Genomic DNA, 24,874 nt, shown 5'->3' with positions numbered 1-24,874 from the left:
GGGAATAGAACCCAGTTTCTCTATAAGAGAATCAAGTGCCTTTAGTCACTAAGCAATCTCTCTAGCACCCCAAAGGCCATAAGTTCTTGTGTTGTAAAGGTTAAAGCTGCTATTCTGCCATGTAAAACTGGTTTGCTTAGGGATTTGGCTGTAATCTCTCATCTGATTTCTTGGAAGAATAGCTTTTCTTTTTGGCAGCCTTAGATTTCAGCATAAGTGATTTCCCTTTTGCTCTGGATCTCAGTCCAAACCAATGACCTCTTATGAGTTTTAATTGACATATTTATGCATCCACTCAAATTCAGAAGAAAACCTAAGTAATACCCAGGCCATTTGTTCTTTCTTTTTTTAAATAAATAGTTTATTTATTCACTTTACATCCCAACATCAACTCTCCCTCTCCTCCCCGTCCCACTCTCGCATCTCCTCCAGTCTCCCCTTCTCTGAGAAGGGGGAGCTCACCCCTGGGTATCTCATACCCCCCCACCCCCCCACCCCCCCGTGCATTAGCCACTGCAGACCAATTGTTTTTTTCTAATTGGGCTGACAACACAAAAGAAACATTTACTTTTTTTTTTAGACAAGGTCTCACTATGTGGCCCTGGTGTTACTGTAAACAGGGTCCTATCACATGCATTCACCGACCTCCTGGAACTCTAGCCTCAAACTCACAGAGATCCTCCCGCCTCTGCCTCCTGTGTGCTCGAATTAAGGGCCTGTGACACCACCAACCGGGCGGTCCCATCACTGTTCTTGATGGAAAGAGTTTTGCTTCTGCCAATGCGTCATTTTAGACAGAGAGAGCTATGGGTTACTATGCCTTCCATAGCTCTGTGCTCATGTGCCGCCTAGCTGTTCTTGGTGTAGGGGCAGGGGACACTACCGTTCTTGACAGGAGCCAGCTATTTTTTCTGGCCAAGGAAAAGCTCACATGTAGCAATGTGTTTGTTTACAAAATCTTCACATCAAAAACAAGGTTTAGAAGAAAACTTTAAAGGGCCATAAAATCCAACCCAGGAAGTCGCTTTCCCAGCTTCCTGGTCTATCTTGTGCTGGTGTCAAACTTAATAACCGTCTAGAAAATTATGAAGAGAGGATTTGCATAGAGAGCTCTGGTTTCCATCCAGTTTTTTCAACAGTGCGTTCCGCGCAATGCCCACAAATAAGCTTTTCAAAGCAGCTCTTGGAATTACTGCCAATATAGAAAGAGCAGCAATGGCGCCCGGGACGAAGTCCGCAGGGCATGGAGCAGAAGCATCCTGTTTTTAAAATAAACGAAAGTGAAAGTAAGGCCTGTGACTGAGCGCTGCTCGTCGTCGCAGAGGCCAGGTTTGTGTGGGATTCGGTTCTTAGACGCCGGCTTCCGGGAGCTGCGCGGCGGAGCAGGTGAGTGCTTATCCCATCCGCCCCTCCGGTCCCGCTACCCGCGCTCAGGGATCCTCCACCCCGCGTGCGGAGGGCGGCGGCTCCCAGCCCCGGGTCTCAGGGTCCCCAGTGCGCTGCCTGAAAACTCTCTAGCTCCAGGCGCTTCGACCTTGGGTTGCTTCCCATCCCGGGAAAAGGAAACTTATAGTCATTGGGACTGATTCCAGAGTATTCTTAGTAAAATGGATTTCTCAGGAAGACTGTTACTGATATTTCCTTGGCATGTGCTGAGTTCTATAGTCATGCCTCACTTTTTCAGAATATGTAAGATTTTTTTTTTTTTTTTCTTTGGAAGAAGATGTTGAAGGGAGAATATCCAATAAAAGTTCTAGGAGGCCACTGGTTTGGACTAAGAGGACTCCTGTTCCAGAGGCACCCAAGCTAACCTGTGTGCCTCTGAAGGAAACTTTTCCTGTGTCCTGTCCAGCCAGGAGTGTGGGAAATCACCAGGTTCCACTGGGCCAGACAGTGAAATCACCTCTCCTTTAATCCCCACAAAGAGCTCTTGGTCATTCACTGATCAGTTATTCTGTTCCGGTCTCCCTGGCCCTGTAACGGCAAAGAACTTAACTTTGAATCCATCAGTTCAGTTTCTGCTGTTTTAAACTTTCTTCTCTGCCTATAAAGCAAACTTCTGCACAGCAATGAAAACATTTGAGGCGACTGCTTTCTATTTACATTGTGCTGGCTTTGAACTCTTCTTGATGCTCCAGCTACAGACCTGTGCCACTACACTCAGACAGACCACTTCCTCTATCTTATTCAATCAAGTGTCCCCTGGTTGTAAAAAAAATACAATTAAGATCCTTTAATTGTTAAAATTGAATCCATCTTTTGACCTGTTTCTGGTCTGTAAGACATTGGATACATTATATTTTCTTTCTTTCTTTAGGCTGCCAGGAACTCTGTGTTTCCCTCCACCATGATATCCTTAGGAAAATGAGATAGTTTTGTTTTTTTTTTAAGTTTACTGCCATAATAAATTACATGGCCTTGGTGGCTTATACACACAGGTGCATGTATGCACACACTTTTCAATTTAAAAATATTTACTTTTAGTACCATTTTAAAATTAGATGTGTGCCTGTGTGTGTCTGTGTGTTAGGCGTCTGCAGGTCTCCCTGGGTAAAGGGGCTTGCTGAGCTGTCTTCTGTTCTGGGAGCTCTTGAGATGAATCCCTTCTACCTCTGGATCAGCCCTCTTTGCTTGGCTCAGCATTCAGTCTCTCATTTCCAAAGTCGGACCAGCATTGCTTCTCTGATCATGTTTCTGCCTCCTATCTCAGTCTAACTTCTCTGATCATGTTTCTGCCTCCTATCTCAGTCTAACTCTGGTATCATCCCTTCCTTTTTACTCTAGAGGACCTTCTGGTTTATGTTAAGTTTTCACACACAATACAGGATGAGCTCCATATTTTGTGTGTGTGTTTGTGTGTGTGTGTATGTGTGCACACATATGTGTACATACCTGAGCATGCACCTATGGAGGCCAGAGGTGGAAGTCTGGGTATTTCTTCTCTTTTGCTCTGCCTTAATTTCTGAGTCAGGGTCTCTCAATGGACCTGAACCTTGGCTAGACTGACAGCGGGTTTTAGGACATCATCACACCTTTCCCAGGATGGGTAAGTACCAGTGCTTACCCAGCAATCACTTTACCCTGGACCCATCTCTCCAGCTCCTACCTCTGTATTTTACAATCAGCATCCTGAATTCAGTTTGCAGCCTTAAATCTTCTCTGCAGTGTAATCTAACATTTTCACAAGTTCTTGGGACTAGAACATGGATGCCTTTGAAGGGGTCATTTTTCTGCTTACTGTAAGATTGCTTGAAAGGGAAGATATTCAGATGAGAAATATGATGAAGATATTCTGGGGGCGCTGTGCGATAGACCACTTACAGCAAGAGCTTTTAAGAATATTGGTGTTTTGGGCTGGAGAGATGGCTCAGCAGTTAAGAACACTGGCTGCTCTTCCAGACGTCCTGAGTTCAGTTCCCAGGAACCACTTGGTGGCTCACAATTATCTGTAATGGGACTCCATGCTCTCTTCTGGTATGTCTGAAGACAGTGTATTCAAATATAGAAAATAAATAAATGAATTTAAGAAAGAAACAAATCTAAAAAATGTTTAAAAAAAGAATATTGGTGTTTTAATAACAATATTTAGAAACAATGCTGTAGTTTCTTAAGAAATGTAATAAGAGAATTCATATATATATTATATATATGAATATATTTTCTTGGGCAGAAAAAAATCCAATATAAAATACACAGTATAACACAGAAGAGTTCTTGGTTGCATAGGTTCCTGCCATAAATGCAAACAGGAGTGCCTGCCTGTAGGCCCAGCTTTTAGATTTTTGTTGATTACTCAAAGAAAATGACACATAATTAAAGTGCCCTGTAAGCAATAAAGAAGAACTAGTGTCCTCTGGGGAGGTCAGAGAAGGTTTAGGAACCTAATGGAGGTTTGCCATGACCCTTGAAGAACCAAAGGATTCCGTTTGGTGGAGGTTGAGGCAGTGAAGGACCTGTGAAGAGATCTGTGCGAGTTAAGGATCTGATTACATAAGACGGAGGGTTACGTTGTGGTTAGACTGTCAGATCTCGGATGCATGTATATGTCTATGGAATTTTAAAGAGTGTATCTGGAACTATCTTAAACTTAAAGAAAAGTTGCATGTCATATAAAATGGTCTTTCTCTCTGGATTATTTGGGAGTAAAATTTGAAGCTATCACTCTGTAGTACTTGAGTGGATATTTCTTACTAAAAGGGTGGAAGTTCCTTTTGACTATAGGACAGTCTGAAAAATCAAGAAATTAATTTGTGATATTCACTAACTTCTAATGATTTTACCATTTGTCCCAATATGAGCATCATTGAGTGAATATAATTATGTTTCTGTAGTTTCCTTTAATCTGGAAATTTCTCCATCTTCCTTGAAAAATAAATTCACTCAAATAAAAAGTCAAACAGTCAAATTGTAGCATAGACAGTATCCAACTCTGAGTTTGTCTCTGCCTCTTCCTGCTTTTGTTCAGACTCTGCAGGTCTCATCAGCCTAGTCCAGCCCATCAGTAGCCACAGGATTTGATTTTGCCTAGTATTTATTTTGATCATTTCATCTTGGTCACTTGTGCTGGATTTCTCCACTGTGAAATTACTTTTGTTTAAAATTTATTTTAAGAGCCAGGCAGTGGTGGCGCACACCTTTAATCCCAGCACTTGGGAAGCAGAGGTAGGCGGATTTCTGAGTTCGAGGCCAGCCTGGTCTACAGAGTGAGTTCTAGGACAGCCAGGGCTACACAGAGAAACCCTGTCTTGAAAAACAAAATACATACATACATACATACATACATACATACATACAAAGAAACGGTTTGCTCTATGACATTTTCACATGTGTGTTACTGCATTCTTTTCATATTTACTCCCTTCTACTTTCATAACATATTTTATATATGTTATCATAATACACATATTCATGTATATAGATACATATACATATATGTACATGTATGTTTATGTACATATATATACGTATATGTATACATATATATTTGTGTGTATGTGTATGTATATATGTGTATGTGTGTATGTATGTGTATACACATACATACACACACACACACACACACACACCCTGGGTCCAACATGGCTGTGTAAGGTGAGGGGTGACACAGTTTCTGCCTCTGGAGCATCTCCAGGCCATTGATCCCCACAGTCCCCATGTGTGCTGATGACTGCTGTTGGCCTGAAACTGATCTACTGTCTCTTCTATTTTACTTTTAATCTCTCTTTCTGGGCAATGCACTTCCCCCCGTTACTCAGAGCTAATCATGTCATAATAAATGAAACAGATGTGGTTCCCAGGAATGAGGAATGGAAGTGGTCCTGAGGCTCTGGAGGATGAAGAGCAGGCCTTCTGCTTGGCCTTTAAGGCCATGGGAAAGGATCTAGACAACATAACCACAGAGGCCATAAAAGCCTACTTGGGCCTTTGTATAAATAGTTCATTGCCAGACTTGGCCTTGAATTTGGAATCATGAGGAGATACATTTTGCTCCAGTCTAATGACTGTTGCATTAATTAGCTGGGGGTGAACTTAGGGACCTCAAGGATAAAGTGGTTTCCAGAAGAAAAACTATGGATAGGAAAAGAAGGAATCTATAAAAAACAAACAAACAAACAAACAACCCAAGCAAATGATAGATGGGTTTATTTTATAGGAGAAAGGCTTGTATTCAGTCTAGAAACAAATGGTATCAGAAGGAGGCTATGCGAGGCTATGGAATTGCTAGAATGAGGAAATGAAGATTAGAGAATTAAAAGATGACGTATAAGCATATAACAAAATTAGTCCTTTATTCTCCTGGCTACTTGAAGAATTGGAGATGATAGTGTCTCGAGAGATATTGGAAATATTGCTAACTGCTTTACTGGCATAAATTTTAAAAACTTTGTAAGAAATTTTAATCCTAGTCTGTTACCTTTTTGTTCTTACATGAAGTAGTTACTAAAGACTGCTGCCTGCTGTACCAGGAAACCATAAGAGCTGTGCCCAGAGACCCATGAAGAACAGGCTGTTCTAAACCTGTAAGGAAACGTGCTTTTGCTGTGTGTTTAGTTTCTGTTTTAAGGAAGCAGGGATTAGAATTAATGAGCCAAGATTCATAGAATTCATGTAAGTTTAAGGATTTCTAGAATTAACGTGCTAACCATGTTCAAAGTCTTGAAGATGTAACTTTAGCAAATAAAAGACCGAATTCAGGCTCTCTGGTTTGAAGAAAGGAGGAAGCTAAAGAATGGGAAGAGAGAAGGAAAAAGAGTGAGGAGAAGAAGAGAGAAAGTAAAAGGTGGAGAAGGGAAAGTCTAAAGCAGGAGAGGAGAGAAGGCTAAAGAATGAGAAGGAAGAAAGGAGAGGAAGGAGGAATGCTGAGAATCCTTGGGCAAAGAGAGAGCACTTGAGCTGACAGCTGCATCCACTCCTGACTCTGAGTCATTATTGAATTAGTGCCACTCCCATTCCTGCCTTTCTCAGGACCCTCCTCATGCTGAGGCTGAACCTTGACATGTGTATAATATATATAACAGTGTACACACACACACACACACACACACACACACACACACGTGTATATATAACATAACATATATACAGAAGAGGTCAGAAGCGGGTGTGGGATGCCCTCACTGTGTAGATGCTGGGAAATGAACTTGGGTTCTCCGGAAGAGCAGCAAATGCTCTTACCCTCTGAGCCACCTCTCCAGCCCGCTGATGGCTCTCGCTCTCACTCTCACTCTCACTCTCTCTTTCCTCCCTCTCTCTCTTTCTTCCTCCCTCCCTCCCTCCCTACCCCATATCTTTTGTTTGATTTGTATTAAAAATTAAAAATTAAATTAAAAATTAAAATTAAAAATTAAAAATAACAATTTAAAGTTAACATATAAAGTAATGATTCCATCATGGCATTTTTTTTTTTTACATATATGTCATTATGGTTTCCTCTTATCCCCCTCTTTCTCTGCTCTCACCCCTCCCCTCCCACCTGTTGATGTTCCTTTCTTCCTAGCCTTTATCTTTCACATCACACATATTCCATTACTCTTCCCTGCCCTTCTCCCATGAAATCATTTATAGTCTTCTTCACACACATACACACACTCACACATCTTGCACATGAGAGGACACAGGTAGCATTTATCTTTTTGGTTTATTTTATTTAATATACTGATCACTAGTTCTATCCATTTTCCTGTAAACGCCATAATTTTATTTGTATTTATATCTTAATGCAATTCCATTGCATCTATACTACATTTTCTTTATCCATTCATTTTTGATGGATGTCTTGTTTGGACCCATACCTTGGCTACTGTAATCATGTAGCAGACTATGGGTATACAGGTATGCTGTCTCAGATCTTTTGGGTTTGTATATGTACCCTGGAGAGGCATTTCTGAGTCATATGGTAGTATTCATTCATTCATTCATTCACTCACTCACTGAGGAACATCCATACTGATTTGTTGCTAAAATTCCTTCCCAGCAGAGACAAAAACAACTGCTATTTTCCCTAAGGTCCAAGCAACAAATCTAGCATCACTCTGCTCAAGTTCACACTGGAAAACCAATGCGTTCCTCACAGAGCATAGGTGAGAGGTTATGAATACTCTTCCCCTGCAGGCCACACCCGAAAAGCTTTGACCCAGCAGGGTTGAGGGCTTCCCCATAGTCTCAAAGGAGCTAACTCCTCTCATTTATTCTACTGTCTCTTTGAGGTTACAGCATTTAAGGTAGAGATACCTACAACAGGTGGTAGGGAGTGGCTGGACACTCAGGTGAGGTTTTGGGACAGCCCTCCACATCCCCAGGGCTGTAGGAAGCTGGCAAGTCCAGCTGGGACAAGCTTTTGTTTGTGACACAGCTGAAAGCCCAAGACTGCAGTTGCTTGACTAGGAGGACAGTCACTCACAGCAGGATTTCCAAAGTGACAGCACAGTTTTCAGTCCCATCCACAGGTCATCTTTCCCCATGTCATTGTCAGCATCTTTGATGGTAGCCATGGTGACTGGGGTGAGAAGCAATCTAGAACACTTATAATTAGCCCTTTTCTGACCTTTAAGGGTGTTAAACACCTTTTCAATAAGTTTTTGGCCACTTGTATTTCTTCTTTTGAAAGCAGCATGTTCTATTCATCAGCCCATTGATTGGCTGGATAATTTGGGGCTTTAGTATTTAATTTTTGCAGTTCCTTGGGTATTCTAGATATGATTCCCCTGACTAAGACGAAGACTATGTTGCCAGCGATCCTTTTCTGCTTGTTAGGCTGTCTCTTCACACTAGTGATTGTTTCCTTTGGTGTGCAGAAACTTCTGAATTTCATGCATATGCAATTCTATTTGTTAATTCTTGGGAATATTTCTTGTGCTACTAGAATCCTTTATAGAGTCTCTTTCTCTCTCTCTCTCTTTCTCTCTCTCTCTCTCTCTCTCTCTCTCTCTCTCTCTCTTTCTCTCTTTCTCTCTTGTTTATCATTAAAATTTTTCTTTTGAGAAATCTCATACAGCCAGACTTACCTTGAATTTGGTATGTTTGCAGCTGAGGCTAGCCTTGAACTCCTTATCGTCCTGACTCCAGCATTGCATCATAAATCATTTTGCATGTTTTCCTTTCGTTGTCTCAAACCTTAAATTAAGGCCTTTGATCTATTTCTAGTTGATCACTGTATGGGCGTGAGACTTAAGGACTTGATGTCACTCACTAGGCCATCCGGGTTTCCAAGCATCATTTGTGGAAGAAGCTCTCTCTGTCTTTTTCTTTCTTTCGTTTTCTCTTTTGAAACAAATGTTTTGACACCTTGTCAAAGATTAGTTGACTGTGGCTGTGCAGGCTTACTTCTGAGTTCTCTATTCTATGGCATTGGTGCACATAACTGTTTTTGTGCCAACGCCTTGCTGCTTTTGTCGTTTTCTCTAATAGAGTTTGAGATCAGGGACTGTGCTGCCTCCTGTATTGTCCTTTCATTCATTGGCTACTTGGGGCCTTCGATGCTTGTGTGGATGTTAGGACATTTGTTTTGTTTTCATCAACGATTGTCAGTGGGATTTTGGTGAACATTTGCATTGAATCGAATTGTAGCATAATCAGTTTCACAATATTAACTCTGCCAATCTATGAGCATGAGGTGTGTTTTGTATTTAAATGTCTTATTTATCTTTGCTAATAGATTTATTCCTAGGTATTTTTAAACTGCTGTGAATCCTTTCTTCCTTCCTTCCTTCCTTCCTTCCTTCCTTCCTTCCTTCCTTCCTTCCTTCCTTCCCTCCCTCCCTCCCTCCCTCCCTCCCTCTCTCTCTCTCTCTCTCTTTCTGTATTCTCTTTCTTCTTTGCTAGTTTGTACAGAAAAGCTGACATTTAAAAATATTTACTTTTTAAGATATGGTCTTAACTGTGTAGCCCTGGTCTACTTAGAACCCACCGCACATAGTGGGCTGGCCTCCAACCCACAGAGATCCTTCTTACTTCTTTCTTGTGTGTTGGGGTTAAAGGTTTGTACCATCATGCTTGGCAAGCTGCTCATGGTTTATATCCTGCTGCCTTGCTAAAATTACTCATCAGATCAGTGGTTCTCCATCTTCGAGTTCTGCAACTCTGATACAGTTCCTCATGTTGTGGTGACCCCCAACCATGAAATTATTTTGTTGCTATTTTGTAACTGTACTTTTGCTATGGTTATGAATTGTAGTATAAATATATGATATGTAACCCCCAAAGAGATTGAGAACTGCTGTATCAGATGGGAGAGTTTTCTGGTGGAGTCTTTTGGATGTTTTTAATAAAGAATCATGTCATGTGCAGCTCAGGATACTTTGGCTTTTTCCTTTCATATTTGTATCCTTTTTGTCTGTCTCATGTTCCAGCACCTTACTAAAGAGGAATGGAGAGGGTGGGCATCCTTGTTTTGCTCCAGATATTTTGAGAAAATGTATCCAGTTCTTTTCCATTTAATATAACATCGGCTGTAGGCTTATTGCATTTAACCTTTATGAGGGGACACATGTTTCTTTTATTCCTGGATTCTTCAGGCCTTTATGCTGAAAGGGTGAACTTTGTTGAAATGTTGTCAATATTGATTTGGATGACCCTGTGGTTTCTGACTGTAAGCCTATGTACATGCGGTATCACATCCATTGGCTTGTGTGTGTTGAAGTAAGGAAACCAACTTGTCATGCATGGTATGTGATCTTAATGTTCTTGACTTTGGCTTGCAAGTCCTTTGTTGAGAATTTTTGCTTGTGTGCTCACTCGAGTTGTTGGTCTAGAGACTTCCTTATTTCCTGTGTGTCCCTATTCAGTTTTGGTTTCAGAGTGATGCTGGCTTTGTGGAATGAGTTGGTAGTCTATTGTGGAAATCCCTGTCTGCATCCTCCACGTATGATCCTTGCTTGATCAGGCTCCTGATCAGCATGGCTTTTCGAGCACTGCAAGCTCATTCACTATGGTCTTTTTTTTTTTTCTGTCATATTTCTAAAGGTGCCTTTAAATTGTCCATCATCTCAAACTATTTCAGGCATATCTTGTGTATTTCCTGTGCCACATTTAGAGTCGGCCATTGCTTCTTGGCTCTTTTTATTGGAGAACAGAGTTAGAAAGCACTGGATGGTCCATGATCCCTTGTTTTTCTGATAGTCCTATATTCACATTGGGTAAACTAAGGCATGGCGATTTTTTTTTTTACTATTTTTTTTCCATTTTAGTTCAAAACATAGATTTTTTTCTGTTTCTCTTACACGAATACTGAGAATTTGGGCACTTAAAATCTTTGAAAAGTATATTGCATGCAGCTTCAAGTATACTGAAAAATGGATGCCAGAATATTTGAGTAAACTGTTAATTTATTTTTATTAGGTCATCTTATTATTAGTGTGTGTTGATGTGTGCATGTGTGTGCACACTCATATGTGTGCAGGCACTACAGCATGCATGCAAAGGCCAGAGGACAATGTATATAAGTTAGTTTTCTTTTCCACCTTGAGGGTTCCAGAGATGGAACTCAAGTTGTCATGATGGTCAAAAGCATCTCTTTTCTAAGCTGTGTCTTCAGTCTCAAAATATTGATATATTACTATGTGTCGCTGTATTCTAACATAGCATGAAATCTAGCAGAGAATTTAATAACTGCTATAGAAACTGGGTTAAAAACGACATTACAGGGCTGGAGACATGGCTCGGTGGTTAAGAGCACTGACTGTTCTTCCAGAGGTCCTGAGTTCGATTCCCAGTAACCACATGGTAGCTCACAAACATCTGTAATAGGATCCAATACCCTCTTCTGGTGTGTCTGCAGAGGGGTACAGTGTACTCATATACATAAAATAAATACATTACAGCTGATGTATTAGCTGTGTCAGCCGTGCCTTTACTGAGCTCCCTCCTATACAACTAGAGATGTGAAGTTCTTCAAATTACAGATGACATTTGGCTGTAAGTCACATGGCAGTCAAGACTTTGAAGATAGGAAAAACTTACAAAGCAAAGAAGACAAGTTTCTTCCATAGAAGGATAAAAACTGTTACTTCTCTTTTCGTGAATTTGTGTAGTATACTGTTTTAAAAGCCCTCTATTTTTTTATTACAGAGTAATGGATGCTGATAAAGACAACATAAAGCAAGCTTGTGACGAGTGCTCACCAGAGATGGACGTTATGAGAGTCGAACAAAGCACGGTAAAAAGGATAAGTAGAAGACACAGGCAGACGGCTCACGCCCATTTGGTTTTTTGTTATTGTTGTTGTTGTTGTTGTTTTTTTAAGGGAGATAGTTTATTTTGCCTTAAAGGTCCAAAAGAAGAGTCCATGGTGTGTGTGGAGGGGGTAGCCATGACAGAAAGTAGTCAGTCAGGAAGCATCTTCACTCTCACACAGAACAGAGAGAGAGAGAGAGAGAGAGAGAGAGAGAGAGAGAGAGAGAGAGAGAGAGAGAGAGAGAGAGAAAAGGACATGGAGCGAGGCCGGGGGCTCTCAAAGCTCTCCCTCAATGATGGCTTCCTCCAGCAAGGCGGTACAACCTTCTCTAACAGTGTAGCCAACTGGAACCAGTGTTCACATACCTGAGCCCACGAAAGACATTTCTGATTCACACTACTACATTCCATTCCCTGACTCCCATAGGCTTATGGGCATATCATGTTGCAAAGTATATTTAGTCCACTTTTTAAAGTCTCATATTCTTTAACACTCTATTCATTTTTAAGTGAGGTGCGCTTTATGTCTTTGGCATCATAAAGGCTGTTTGACTTTTTAAAAGACCCTTACAGCCGGGCAGTGGTGGTGCATGCCTTTAATCCCAGCACTTGGGAGGCAGAGGCAGGTGGCTTTCTGAGTTCGAGGCCAGCCTGGTCTACAGAGTGACTTCCAGGACAGCCAGGGCTACACAGAGAAACCCTATCTTGAAAAAACCAACAAAACAAAACAAAAACAAACAAACAACCCCTTATATTTGCTTTATTGTAAAAGCTTCACACTGAAAGTTGTGTTCCTGTTTCATTTCTTAACAAAAATAAAGTGTTTTCTCATCTCCTTTTCTGAGTTTATACCAGGAAGTGAAGTGTGAACAATATCCAATGATACCCAAGTGGAAACAGAGGCCCATGTGCTCAGAGCTGTTAGCAAAGCATATATTTGGCTTGTCAAAGCAGCTGGCTACTGTTGAGGATATTTGATCACATTGTGATCCCCAAGATTGTGAACTGGAAAAACCTTGTTGTGGTGTGGTCAGCCCTAGCACATGCCTTTAACCCAAGAGCTAAAGTCAACCCTAGGTCAAGAGGCAGAGCAAGTAACCAGCTGACAGGGAGTAAATATAAGTAAAGAGAAAGGAGGAGGGGCTTTTATCTTCTGAGACACTGGTAGAGTAGGAAGGTCAGCTGGGTGCTTTCTCTGCCTCCCTGACCTAGCTCACCTCAGCATCTGGATCCTGAGTCTTCATTGGTAAAAATTCGAAGGCTGGAATTTTTGTTTTTTTAAAACAACTGGCTACTACTGGAATCATTGCTGATAAGAGAAACAAACAAACAAACAAACAAAAAATAAAAATTAACCACTTCAACCACAAAAGTTTAACACAGATGACAAAATAAAACAAAGCAAACAAACAAACAAAAAACTGCCTCAGTATAGTCTGTTCTGATTAGAGTACCGTTAGGTCATATTATAGCTTCAGATAATTTAGGAGTATTTAACTAAGTCCAGAATGTCTGGGTCTCATTCCTTGGCTTAATTACAAAGATTTCTGGGTCTATGAGGAAGATATCAGTTTCTTTGTTCATATAATAGAGCTTAAATATCTTAGTAGGAATAGAAGACTAATTGGGCTGTGGAATAAGATGGTGAGCAAATGCACAATTAATGTGGGCAAATTCATTCTGAGAGGCTGCCCGGGCTTAGGGTAGGGGGATTGGCATTTAATTAATTTAGAAAAAGGAACTTAATTAAAGGTCTTTAATTTTTTCCAATTATTTGCTATTTTTTAGGGATTACTTCATGAAATCATGAGGGAAAACAGCGAGCTAGACAAGGAGATCAAAAAACTTGAAGCTGAATTACAATCGGACGCCAGAGAATTCCAAGTACTGTGATTATTTTATATATCTGTTTAATGGACATGTACATGAAAAAAATGATTTAGTTATACAGGATTAACTGCAAAGCATTGTACCCTCTCACCTCCAGGGTTTTTTTGTTTTTGTTTTTGAGACCAGCTCTGGCTGGTCTTGAACTCATTATGTAGACCATGCTGGCCTCAAGCTCACAGAGAGCTACCTGCCTCTGCTTCCTGTGTACTGGCATAAAAGGGGTGCAGCATCATGTCTGGCTTGGGCCGCTCACTGTATGTAATTGCCTCCAAGGGAGAACAACCCAAGTGTTCTTCCATAGTGGAATGAAGTAATAAATTACTGTGTAGCTATACAAGTGAATCCTATGCTATAATGAGTAAACAGATTGTATATAATTCTATGCCATAATGAGAACAAACGATTGTATATAGCGATTGTATACAATGTTGTTTCTGGGAGATGAATTGACAAAGATGACATGGATACACAACAGGCAGAGCAGGGCTCTATATGCTCCCATTTAAATAAAGCATGTTCTGAGCAAGATAGAGGTTCACTCTGGAGGCAGGTGAGACTCGTAGGAAACCAGGAGGATTTTAGTGGTTCTCTCTGTTGTCTGGGTATTAGCTTCATATGATTTCCTCATGCACTATGCTTGTGATACATGTTTTTTTCTTACTACGTATGGACACCATGATAAAACTTAACAAAATTCAACAAAATTAATAAAAGATAAAAATAAAAACTGGAGCCTTGCTTATTGTAGATTACTTTTGGAATAAACGTTTAGTCATCTCACAGGTTGTACTTACTGCCTTCATCTAAGGTGTTCAAGTAATTTAAATGAATTTTATAGTTTAAGGAGTTTGACATAATATGGACATAGGGACTCACACCTTTAATCCTGGCACTCAGGAGAGTGAGTCACAGGGATCCCTGTGGGAGACTAGCCTGGTCTCCATAGCAAGCTCTAGGCCAGCCAGGGCTATACAATGTCTTGTCTCAGAGCAAACAAGTTGGGGATATATTAATCTTTGTCATTTAAAGTCTCTTCTAAATTTTCCTATGTTTGAATTGTTTATTAAGCTTTTATCCCTATTTCTTCCTGAGAAACCAGGTTGTTACAGCATTGAAACTGTCACTATTTTTGTTTCTGGGAGATAAGATGTCCTGTGTTTATGAGATGGGTGACCAGGCACAAGACTGTTAGTATTTGGTTTCTCATCTGGCTCTGGCCGGATCAAAAGGCCCTGGGAACCCTACCAGCCTAGTGGACCAAAAAACCTTACCAGCCTAGAGGACGCAAAGTGGGATATATTTTTGTCTTTGTCTAACTCTGGTGTCAGAAGGTTTGAATACTATGTGTTTCTACATCATTGGCCTGCCTCTCTGCAAGCTTGGATGATTGTTTGGAAGTTAGGCTACTGTAACTAGAACTCTGCTGATTCCTTGTAAAGGTATAGTAAGTTTTAAAAATCATCTGAGCAAACTGCCGGTGGCTCAGCCCTTAAGGCGCCCGCCCGCAGAGGGCGCGTTGTGTCTCTTGGTGCGCGCGTTCGAGTCCCGCGCTCCTGCTCCCGCGTCTTCTGGGGAAAAAAAAAAAAGACTAAAAATCATCTGAAGACTCATTGACTATTACTGCTTGACATTGATATCACGCAGCTCTTTCTTAGAACACATTTTATTTCAGTGTGTAAAATAACCATGGTGAATGGATATGTGTACATATATAACTCACTGGTACATTTATGCATACTTAGACATCTGTTGATACCAATAATTTTCAACAGGTAAGTATAACCACTCACTTTTATTTTGTGGGTTACGATTCTTATTGACAAATTTGCTTCATTGTTGCATAAACTTAAATTATGAAAATGGTTAAGAGCTGATAGGTAGATTAGATATGATGACGCGCCCATATCAGCAATCTTAGCATTGGGGAGGCTGAGGTAGAATCCTGAGTTCAGGGATAGCCTGGGCTACATAATTCCTGCCCCCTTCCCCCACCCCACCCCGCCCCCAAAAAAACCCCACTAAAAACAAACTAAAAAAGTTCTTTGAAAATTTGGGGAAAGTTAGAATTTAACTTTGGCAATTTTCATATCATATATATCATATATGATATATCAGGAATCTTTCAAAAAAGTGAAATTATCTGTGTTTTCCATTAAAAAAAAAATCACCCTTAGTAATAGAGTCCTTGGCCCTAAATGGAACACCTACATTTCCCAATGCAGACTCAAGGAGTGTTGCTCAAGAGAGTGGGAAAAATTGTAAGAGCCAAGAGGGCAGGGATATAAGCAGTAAAATGATGTCTTCCGGATGTGACATGGCCATCATGAACTCGATGGAGATGTGGTTATCTGCCCAAGATCGAGCAGTTAGCAGTTCACCACCACTGGGAAAAGGGACCCTGAGAGTGTACTGACAGTCTTTGGTGGGGGTGGGGCGCCATTTCCCTCAGTGGTGTATCCCCTGATAAATTGCCTTGCTCCAGTAAATGACTTCCCGCCCATGCTCAAGACTCAGGGGTCACCATAGGTGTGAGGGGAAGGAGACTTGCTGGGTTAAAGAAACGATGTCATAGCTAGAGAGGAGGGAAATGAGAGAGGGAAAGAGACTGGCAGTACATGCCATTGTGTGCCACGTGTATGGAGCTGAACGAATACAAGGAGCCCCACAGTGTGCACAGCCGGAAGCTTACCCCACTTCCTGTGCTTCCTCACCATGAAACCAAACACAGCTTTTAGCAACTGGCTTCTGAGATTGTGTGTTACTGGCACAGTTATGTAAAAGGTACTTATTTCCATAAGCAGTGGGCACTTTGGAATTGGACATTGTATGGTATTGATCGGCTTAAACATTGGTTAGGGAAAGGGAGAGGATTATATGCTTATGGTTTCATTTATAAAATGGCGTTAAAGGATCAGTATTCGATTACCTTACTGAGAGGTTACACGGGAAGAAGCAATTAGATGTTAAGTAAGATCACAGCCAATAATATCCCATGAAGCTCTAACGTCTGTGGAGATCGAATCATTGGATGACTAGATTATACTGTCATTGGAAGGCCTAAGTTATTTCTTGGTTTGGTTTTAATCAAACACATCTGTTTTAATTAGATGAAAGAGAATATACCAGAAAGAAAGCTTAAATTCACCTCAGTGGAGAGTCCCGAGGACGGCGGCCATTTCTCAGAAAGCTCCTGTTCGTTTCAAGTGAGCTCACAAATTCTCTATGAGTTACAGAAAGGACAAGCGCTTATCACCTTTGAGAAGGAAGAAGGTATGGCTGATCTTAAAAACATGACCATGTCACTTTTGTATGCATCCAGATCTTCAAAGATTTCCCTAGGTGTTTGGCTATCACTTTACAATCTCTGTGCTTACTGTTTCTTCTTATCCTCATAGTGGCGTTCTGTGGCAGATGATAGTCTCAATATACCAAGAATTAGGTGTACTAGATGTGGGTATATTACCTATGATATATAATGATGTAATATATATATATATATATATATGCAATATATAGTATTATATATATAGTAATGTGGAGTACTGACAATGTCTTATGTGCAATGATAATAAAGGACACATGTTTATCACACAATCAAAAAGCAATGACTCTGGAAATAAAATATAGGAATTAGGATATCCAATGTCAGCCTCTTTCTAGTCCATATGTCTAAATGATAATAAGCATATTAGAATGTTAGAATAATGCTATAAAGAAGTCGAACTTGGCAGGCGTAGTGGTGCACAGTGTTAATCATAGCACTCAGGAGGCAGGAACAGACCTATCTCTGTGAGTTTGAGGCTGGCCTGGCCTACATAGTTTCAGGCCAGCCAGCGCTGCATAGTGAGACCCTGTCTCAAATTAAAAAAAAAATGAGTAAATAAAATTTTAGAAGTGTAAAAGTAGTAGACTGTACTTCTCCTGGTCTTTTTTGAGACGTCTCATTTCATACTTGTACACAGGACAGCAAAGATACTTGTGTGTATTTGATAGGCAAGAAAATAGATTCTAAGGATGTCTAAGTGACTTAGTAAACTGGCTAACCAGTAATTAGCCAGCAATGAGAGATGTGGATGGATGCTGATGTTGGCTAAGTTCGGAACAGGATGAGCAGAGCTTGGCTCCCTTCTTGAGCATGATTTGGCTTGGAGTGCCAGCTTCGTCCTCTCACTTTATAAGCCTTGGATTTTGATGACAGGCTTTGTGATACCCTGACTTCATGAGCTCTTTGTGTATGAAATGAGAAATGTGCACACAGTGCATACAACCAACAGACATTCTCATGTTGTTGCTGAACTCCAGAGCTGAGAGGGTACCTAAGGGCCTGAGCACTTCCTACAGGACCGACACTCCTGAGGGCAGGCTACCGATGGTCTGGTACTGCCAAGCTCCGATATGGGCTCACGGGCTCCTTGGAGGCCTTTAAGGTATAGATTTTTAGAATCTGTGATTTTAACCTGTGTCTTCTGGCATCTGGCCCATCACACTGACCTGAAAATAAATGTTAAAGGAAGCATATAAGTCAAGACAGACAGATGAGGCCTCCACCCATAGGGTAATTTTGTTCCCCCTGGAATCCACAACTGAAGGGAAGCTTTGCTGGACATGGGCAGTCACTGGATATTACTGGCAGAGATAAGGGATGACATGGGAGCAATGGCAGTCACTGCATGGTAGTCACCTGGGCTTGCTGGAATTTGGAGTCGCTTCAGGAGCAGCCTTGAGGCTGCTTGCTCCCTGGATGTGGTTCCGAAGTCCCCATGCCAGAAGCAGCTCCAGGGGAACGGAAGTAAACAGGAGTTGCTTTGACAACCATAGTCACTAAAGTTGGGATCCCAAGGTTCCACTCTGTTGAGTCAGATCACCAGATGTTAGGGGTTTGGGGATAAGGAGAGGATCATCTGAGTATTACTTCAGTGAGGGTTTCTGTTGTCATCTGTTGCCATTAGCAAAACAAAACAAAACATCTAAACTCTAGACTCATATTGTGGTCCAGGGAGCCTGAATTCCCACCCAACAAGGTCCTTCCCTTCCGCCTTGCTTCTTCCTTGGCCCATGGTGTGCTCCCTAGTGTCATAATCACACACGGCATTTATAATAGAGGGAGTAAGCATCTCTTATCTTCATGATAAATTAGAATAAGAGACTTCACATATCAACAGCTGGAGTGTTTATATAAAGTTATAGCACGAAATTAAGGAGAAACACCTACCAACATACGTTTAATTGAGTATGGCATTGTTCATAGAACTTTCATTGGCTTTGGTGTAGTTAATATTACAGAGCCTCTCTGGTCTGTGTGGAGAAGTGAGACTGCTCTGTGATGGGGACCATGGGACTCTCAGTGTTTTAAAGAGTGTGGAAAAAAAAAAAGCAAAGTAATATATTCTTTTTTTTTTTTTTTTTGAAAGACAGAGACTAAAAAAGATAATTTTCTTTGTTGCTAGCAATGTATGAGCATGGCATAGAATAAAGTAAGAGAAAACTGGTTATCAAATGATGCTGGCTCGCAAAAGAATTTATAGCTTACAGAACAGGGAGGACATTCGGACTAAGAATTTATTGTATTAGAGGAATTCCCTGGTAGTGCTCTGGAAAGGAGGCATGTATGGCTGGACCAAAAGGATAAAGAATCTGCAGAGCTATTAGGCTTATGTTGTAAAAGGGGAAAAAAAAGGTAGATTCATCCTTTAAGATAAATTTAGAAATTGAAATTTTCCATGTTGCCATTTTTGCTTATACATTGTGACAATGACCTTTTTCTATTTCGGCGATAAGCTAGTATAAAGTGGAAATCCCAAAGGGGGAAAATTATTAAGATTTGATCCTTTAAAACTGAAGAATACGGGGCTAGCAAGATGGCTCAGCAGGTCAAAGTATTTGCTGCCAAGCCTGAAGACCTGACTTCCATCCCTAGGACTTACATCCTAGAGGAAGAGAACCAACTCCCACAAGTTGTTCTCTGACCTTTACACAAATGCTTCCTCAGAAGAACACACACACACACACACACACACACACACACACACACACACACACACACGTAATAAAACAAAATTGAAGAAAATGTAAAAGACAATAACTTGCCCTTGAATAAAAAGCAAGCAGTTTTCTCAGTATATCATGAATGAACACTTGTAAAATTCTGTTTCAGTCGCACAGAACGTGATATCGATGGGGAAGCATGTTGTGCAGATGGAAGGCACCTCGGTGAAGGTCTCTGCACATCCAGTCCCACTAAATGCAGGAGTCAGATTCCAGGTGAGACCATCATTAAAGCCCTGGCCACTCTGTTGGACACAGGCATTTTTCTTATCGATACTTGTGACTATGAAATGCTTCTCCAGGTTCATGTGGACATTTCTAAAATGAAGATCAATGTTATGGGAATTCCTGATGAGCTCTCTGAGGAGCAGACAAGGGACAAGCTGGAGCTGAGCTTCTGTAAGTCCAAGAATGGCGGCGGTGAAGTTGAAAGTGTGGACTATGACAGGAAGTCCAGAAGAGCTGTCATCACGTTTGTGGAAGCTGGAGGTACACAGACACCTCGCCGGCCCATTGCAGTATTCCTGCTGTTTGTATATTTGAAATGCACTAACCTGACAGTTGGGGGTGGGTTCTGGTTTTGAACACTCTTTTAAAAAAATTATTTTCTTGGATTTGTTTATTTACTTAATGTGCATGTGTATGTGTGTGGTTGCTTGTGGGCCTGCCATGTCGCTAGTGTGGAGGTCAGAGGAGAGCTTGCACTATTGCTTCTTATCTGCTACCATGAGGATCCTGAGGACCTTTATCTGTTGAGCCATCTTGCCGGCCCAGTTGGCGTTTTCTCTTTCTTTCTTTCTTTCTTTCTTTCTTTCTTTCTTTCTTTCTTCCTTCCTTCCTTCCTTCCTTCCTTCCTTCCTTCCTTCTTTTTTTTTTTTTTTTTTTTTGGTTTTTCGAGACAGGGTTTCTCTGTGTAGTCCTCGCTGTCCTGGAACTCACTCTGTAGACCAGGCTAGCCTCGAACTCAGAAATCCGCCTGCCTCTGCCTCCCGAGTGCTGGGATTAAAGGCGTGCGCCACCACTGCCCGGCCCGTTTTCTCATTCTTATAAAAAAAAAAAAAGCAATTTCCTAAATGCTCCTGAGTATGTTACAATTACAAACATGAGATCACATGTCAGGCAGGACACTGGATGGATGTGTATACCCCCACCCCCTTTCATCATCACCATTCCTTCTCATAACTCTGACATAAGTGATACATTCATGTCACTGACAGGAGGCAGAGGTCTAGAGAAGATGAGTAACGCCCCTAAAATCACACAGTGGGTGTGCAATAGAGCGATTTTGGCTGATACATGGTGCACACCTCTGCTCTTCTTGTTAGCATAGTTTTATAGCCTTTCCTAAATTTATAAGTAATAGAAATCCTGCTATGCCATTAAAATATGGACTGATTAGGTTTTTTTTCCTGGTAAATTAATGTCTTTTTAAAATTATTATTAAATGTCTTTTATTCTTCATTCATTACATCCTGACCACAGTTTCCCTTCCCTTCACTTTTCCCAGTCTCTCCCACACCTCCCCTTCCCCATGGTCAACTCCTCCTCTGGCTCCCTTCCAAAAAGAAAAGAAAAGAAAAGAAAAAAAAAAAAAAAAAAAAAAAAAAAAAGAGCAGGCCACCCAGGGATATCCTCTGAACAACATGGCTCAAGAAGATACAATTAGACTGGGCACAGCTGGACTTGGCAATCCATTAGACAGTGAAAAGGATCCCAAGAGCAGACAAAAGAATCAGAGACAGCCCCACCCCCATTGTTGGGAGTCCCACAAGAGCATCAAGTTACACAGTCTTAAGGTATATGTAGAGGGTCTAGCTCAGACTTATACAGGGTCTATGTTGTTGACTGGCATCTTTGGGTAATGCTTATGAATTCTCCATGGGTGTGTCATAGTGAAAAAGTCTGAAGTGAGGATGTCTTCAGGGCAGCCTTAATATATTGCCTTTGAGATGAAGAGTCACTTAGTGGAATTTTATAGTCAAGGATCAAGATTTAAATTTTCCAAATTTGTGAGTTTAATTTATCTGACTGATGTTAGTTGCTCCATTTCTTCTATTTAGAAACAACCAGGAGAAACTCAGCTATAAATCACAATATAATTTGACACCCAGTTAGCTTGGGTGCTCTCTGGGGAGTCCTTCCTCGAGGTGGTGTCCAGCCAATGTTATAGTTTTAGGTAATTCTGGAAGAGTATAAAATTTTATGAAGGTAGATATTCTGGTCACTTCATAAGTAGTGTCTTATGGCCTTACTATAACCAGGTAGATGCTGTAACCAGTTGCATTTCTCAGGAGAGCCCAAGCTGCAACAGGTTACAACCAGTGTAGTTGGGGCTGAGGCAGACCCATTTGCCGGAGACTCTTCCTTCCCTCCTCCCTCCTCTGCTCCCATCTCCCCTTAGCATTTGAAACACTTGAATTGTACTGTTTAGGGGTCTCGAGATGGCTCAGCTGGTGAGTGTCTGCTGTCAGGCCTGTGAACACTTACTTGATCAACCTCTGGAAACCACAGGGTAGACAGAGAGAACCAATTCCTCCTTGTTGTTCTCTGACTTCTTGTACACCATGGCATGCATCCACACATGCACATACAGGTGCACACAAAGCTAATTGAAAAAAATGTGTACAGTTTAGTGGCATTAAGTAAAAGCATATACAATATTGTGCAGATAATAACACCATTACCCATCCTCAGATCGTTTTATCATCTTAAGTGAAAACTCCACCCCCTTCCCACTTCCTCTTTCAGTCCTTGGTATCCCTCTCGTATTTTGTCCCTACGAATTTTCTTGTTCTGAGTACTTCATAAAATAGATTTGTGCAACATTTGTCTCTTTTATATTTGGCTGTTCGATAGAAAGCTCAGCTTCCTTATTGTATAGTCTTGTATTTTTCAAAATTATTACTGAAAAGTCTTCAATATAGAGTATAGAGTTTCTCAGAAATGAACTGCTCACTTCAGTGGTTATTTTGATAGTATTCCTTTGGAGGGAAGTTTTAACTGTGATTAAACATGTTTGTGATATTAAAGCAAAATAACTTTCTTTTTGTTTACTTTTCAGTTGCTGACAAGATTTTGAAAAAGAAAACCTATCCTTTCTACATGAATCAGAAGTGCTATAGCGTTACGGTTTCTCCATTTATAGAACGGCGTTTGGAAAAGTACCAGGTAGAGTGGGCTCCCTTCCTGCAGCTTGTTAGCCTAGTACCGCATCTCATCCACACAGACCATAGAATGAACAGTGTTGTCATATGCATCTTCTCACTGAGGGCTATCAAAGCAGTTTCTTCACTTCGGTTTTGCTTGGTTGGTTCAGAACCAGTTTGTATTTATAAACAATATACTAGTGCAAAGCTGTACCTTATTTTAAAAACTGATGCCAGGCCTGGTGGTACATTCCCCGAATCCCAGCCTTCAGGAGGCTGAGGCAGGAGGGTCTCAAGTTCAGTGCCAACTTGAGCTAAATTAATGAATTCAAAGATGACCTGGGCAACCTTAAGATCCTGTCTCAAAATAAGAAGTAGAAAAATGGCATGGGACAGAGGGTTGGTCTATAGCTCAGAAGTAGAAGATCTTCCTAGAATGTGCAAGCCCCTAGCCTCTATCCCAGTATGAAAACAACAAAGACACCACACCCTCAGAACCCCTGAAATCAGTCAGATGGTATGATCAATCCTTATTTTATAAACAGTGACTTAACTAGCAATATTTTTCTTGTGTGCCTGTCAATCACTGGACTTCAGACAATATTCTGCTTAATGTCACTCAACGTCCTTTTACTTTAAACCCACTCCCATTTCCTATTCCTCCTCAGATATTGGATGGCAATGCTACCTACCTACTTTGTCTACCGACTTTCTGAAAACTATAACACACAATCCCCCCTGCCCACCCCATTTTTTTTGGGGGGGGAGTCTTGGACTTCATGGAAGCACTTTTTTGTAACCACTCTACCATTTTCCTGTCACCCACATTCTTTTGAGTCAGGGTTGCCATATAACTTAACCTCAAACTCACCATCCTACTGCCTCAGCTTCCAGTGCTCTGCGATGACAGGCATGTGTCACCCCACCTGCTGACAACCCATATCTTAGTCTGTATTTTTAAATCCTCCAGCATTCATCTGGTCCTTGGTATTGCCAACCAATCACGCCTCTGGCTGCCCGTGGACTGACTGTTCTTTTCTGTCCTTTGAGATGCTCTCTTCCCTTTATTTTCACAGTGCCTCAGAGTCAGCTTTCTCAAACTCAAGTCTCCTTTCTGGCATTCTCTTGATTGAACATGTCTCTTCAGTTACCATAATAATTCAGCTCTTTCTTTCAGAAGCTTATTTTTTTTCTTCCTTAGGTGTTTTCAGCTGTGTCCAAGAAGACAGTGCTTCTGACCGGCTTAGAAGGCATTGCTGTAGATGAGGAGACTGGGGAGGACTTACTCAACATCCACTTCCAACGGAAGAATAACGGAGGGGGAGAAGTGGAGGTGGTCAAGTGTTCTCTAGATCAGCCCTTCGCAGCCTATTTTGAAGAAGAGACCAGAGACACCATATGAAACTTATAGCTTTGAGCTCAAATCACTGCCAACATTTACAAAATATTGTTTTCCTTAAAAAAATTAATTTGTCAGTGTCTTCTTATTCTTTGATGTAAAATCTGTTCCCGAGTCTTAAAATTCTTCTTCGTTTTGAGCTCTACTGTGTGTTTACAGATGCATGAGTGGCCCATGTGGGGGAGTTTGTTTTTCCTAATCTCTGTGGCTGGACTCTTTGACTTTTATACAACACTCAGCCTTTTGGATGTCCCCTGCCCCTGCTGTCTGCCTCTGTCATAATCATATGAGCCAATTCCATTTTGGTCCCTTGCCAAAGAACTCCAGTCCAATTTATCAGTCTGTGGATTTAGTAGGACTTAACCAGATTCAAGGGGCTGTCCCACTTTGTATAGCCTTTCAAAACTCCACAAACCCCAGGTTCTCAGAGCCAGGTGGCTGTTTTCTGCTTTACTCAGAGTTCCAAGCACCTACTGACTCCCTAAACACAACCTGTAAAGGCCAGCATTTCCTTTCTTTTACATCTTTCCTGTCTCTTCTTCTTCTTTCTTCTTCTTCTTCTTCTTCTTCTTCTTCTTCTTCTTCTTCTTCTTCTTCTTCTTCTTCTTCTTCTTCTTCTTCTTCTCCTTCTCCTTCTCCTCCTCCTCCTCCTCCTCCTCCTCCTCCTCCTCCTCCTCCTCCTCCTCCTTCCTCTTCCTCTTCCCCTCCCCTCCTCCTCCTCCCC

General features: G+C 41.2%; 1 protein-coding gene across 1 annotated transcript; it reads left to right on the top strand.

Annotated features, from left to right (window-relative positions):
* Nucleotides 1-1,243: 1,243 nt before the first annotated feature.
* On the top strand, nt 1,244-24,289 carry Nmi (N-myc and STAT interactor). The gene is made up of 8 exons (XM_034495364.2): nt 1,244-1,386; nt 11,566-11,653; nt 13,459-13,554; nt 16,668-16,830; nt 19,715-19,821; nt 19,908-20,094; nt 22,667-22,773; nt 23,953-24,289. The coding sequence occupies exons 2-8, from the start codon at nt 11,570-11,572 to the stop codon at nt 24,151-24,153; spliced, it is 945 nt and encodes a 314-aa protein (XP_034351255.1). The 5' UTR covers nt 1,244-1,386; nt 11,566-11,569; the 3' UTR covers nt 24,154-24,289.
* The last annotated feature ends 585 nt before the right edge of the window (nt 24,290-24,874 follow it).

Source organism: Arvicanthis niloticus, chromosome 2, assembly GCF_011762505.2.
Source record: "Arvicanthis niloticus isolate mArvNil1 chromosome 2, mArvNil1.pat.X, whole genome shotgun sequence".
Lineage (NCBI taxonomy): Eukaryota > Metazoa > Chordata > Mammalia > Rodentia > Muridae > Arvicanthis > Arvicanthis niloticus.
The sequence above is the reverse complement of the archived record's forward strand: the minus strand, read 5'-3'. Positions and strand labels throughout refer to the sequence as shown.

Bases quoted from the DNA above. Each gene is read 5' to 3' on its own strand.
- Nmi (XM_034495364.2), top strand. From the start codon at position 11,570: ATGGATGCTGATAAAGACAACATAAAGCAAGCTTGTGACGAGTGCTCA. The intron at 11,654-13,458 runs GTAAAAAGGATA...GCTATTTTTTAG, and splicing joins TGAGAGTCGAACAAAGCACG to GGATTACTTCATGAAATCAT. The intron at 20,095-22,666 runs GTACACAGACAC...TTTACTTTTCAG, and splicing joins CACGTTTGTGGAAGCTGGAG to TTGCTGACAAGATTTTGAAA.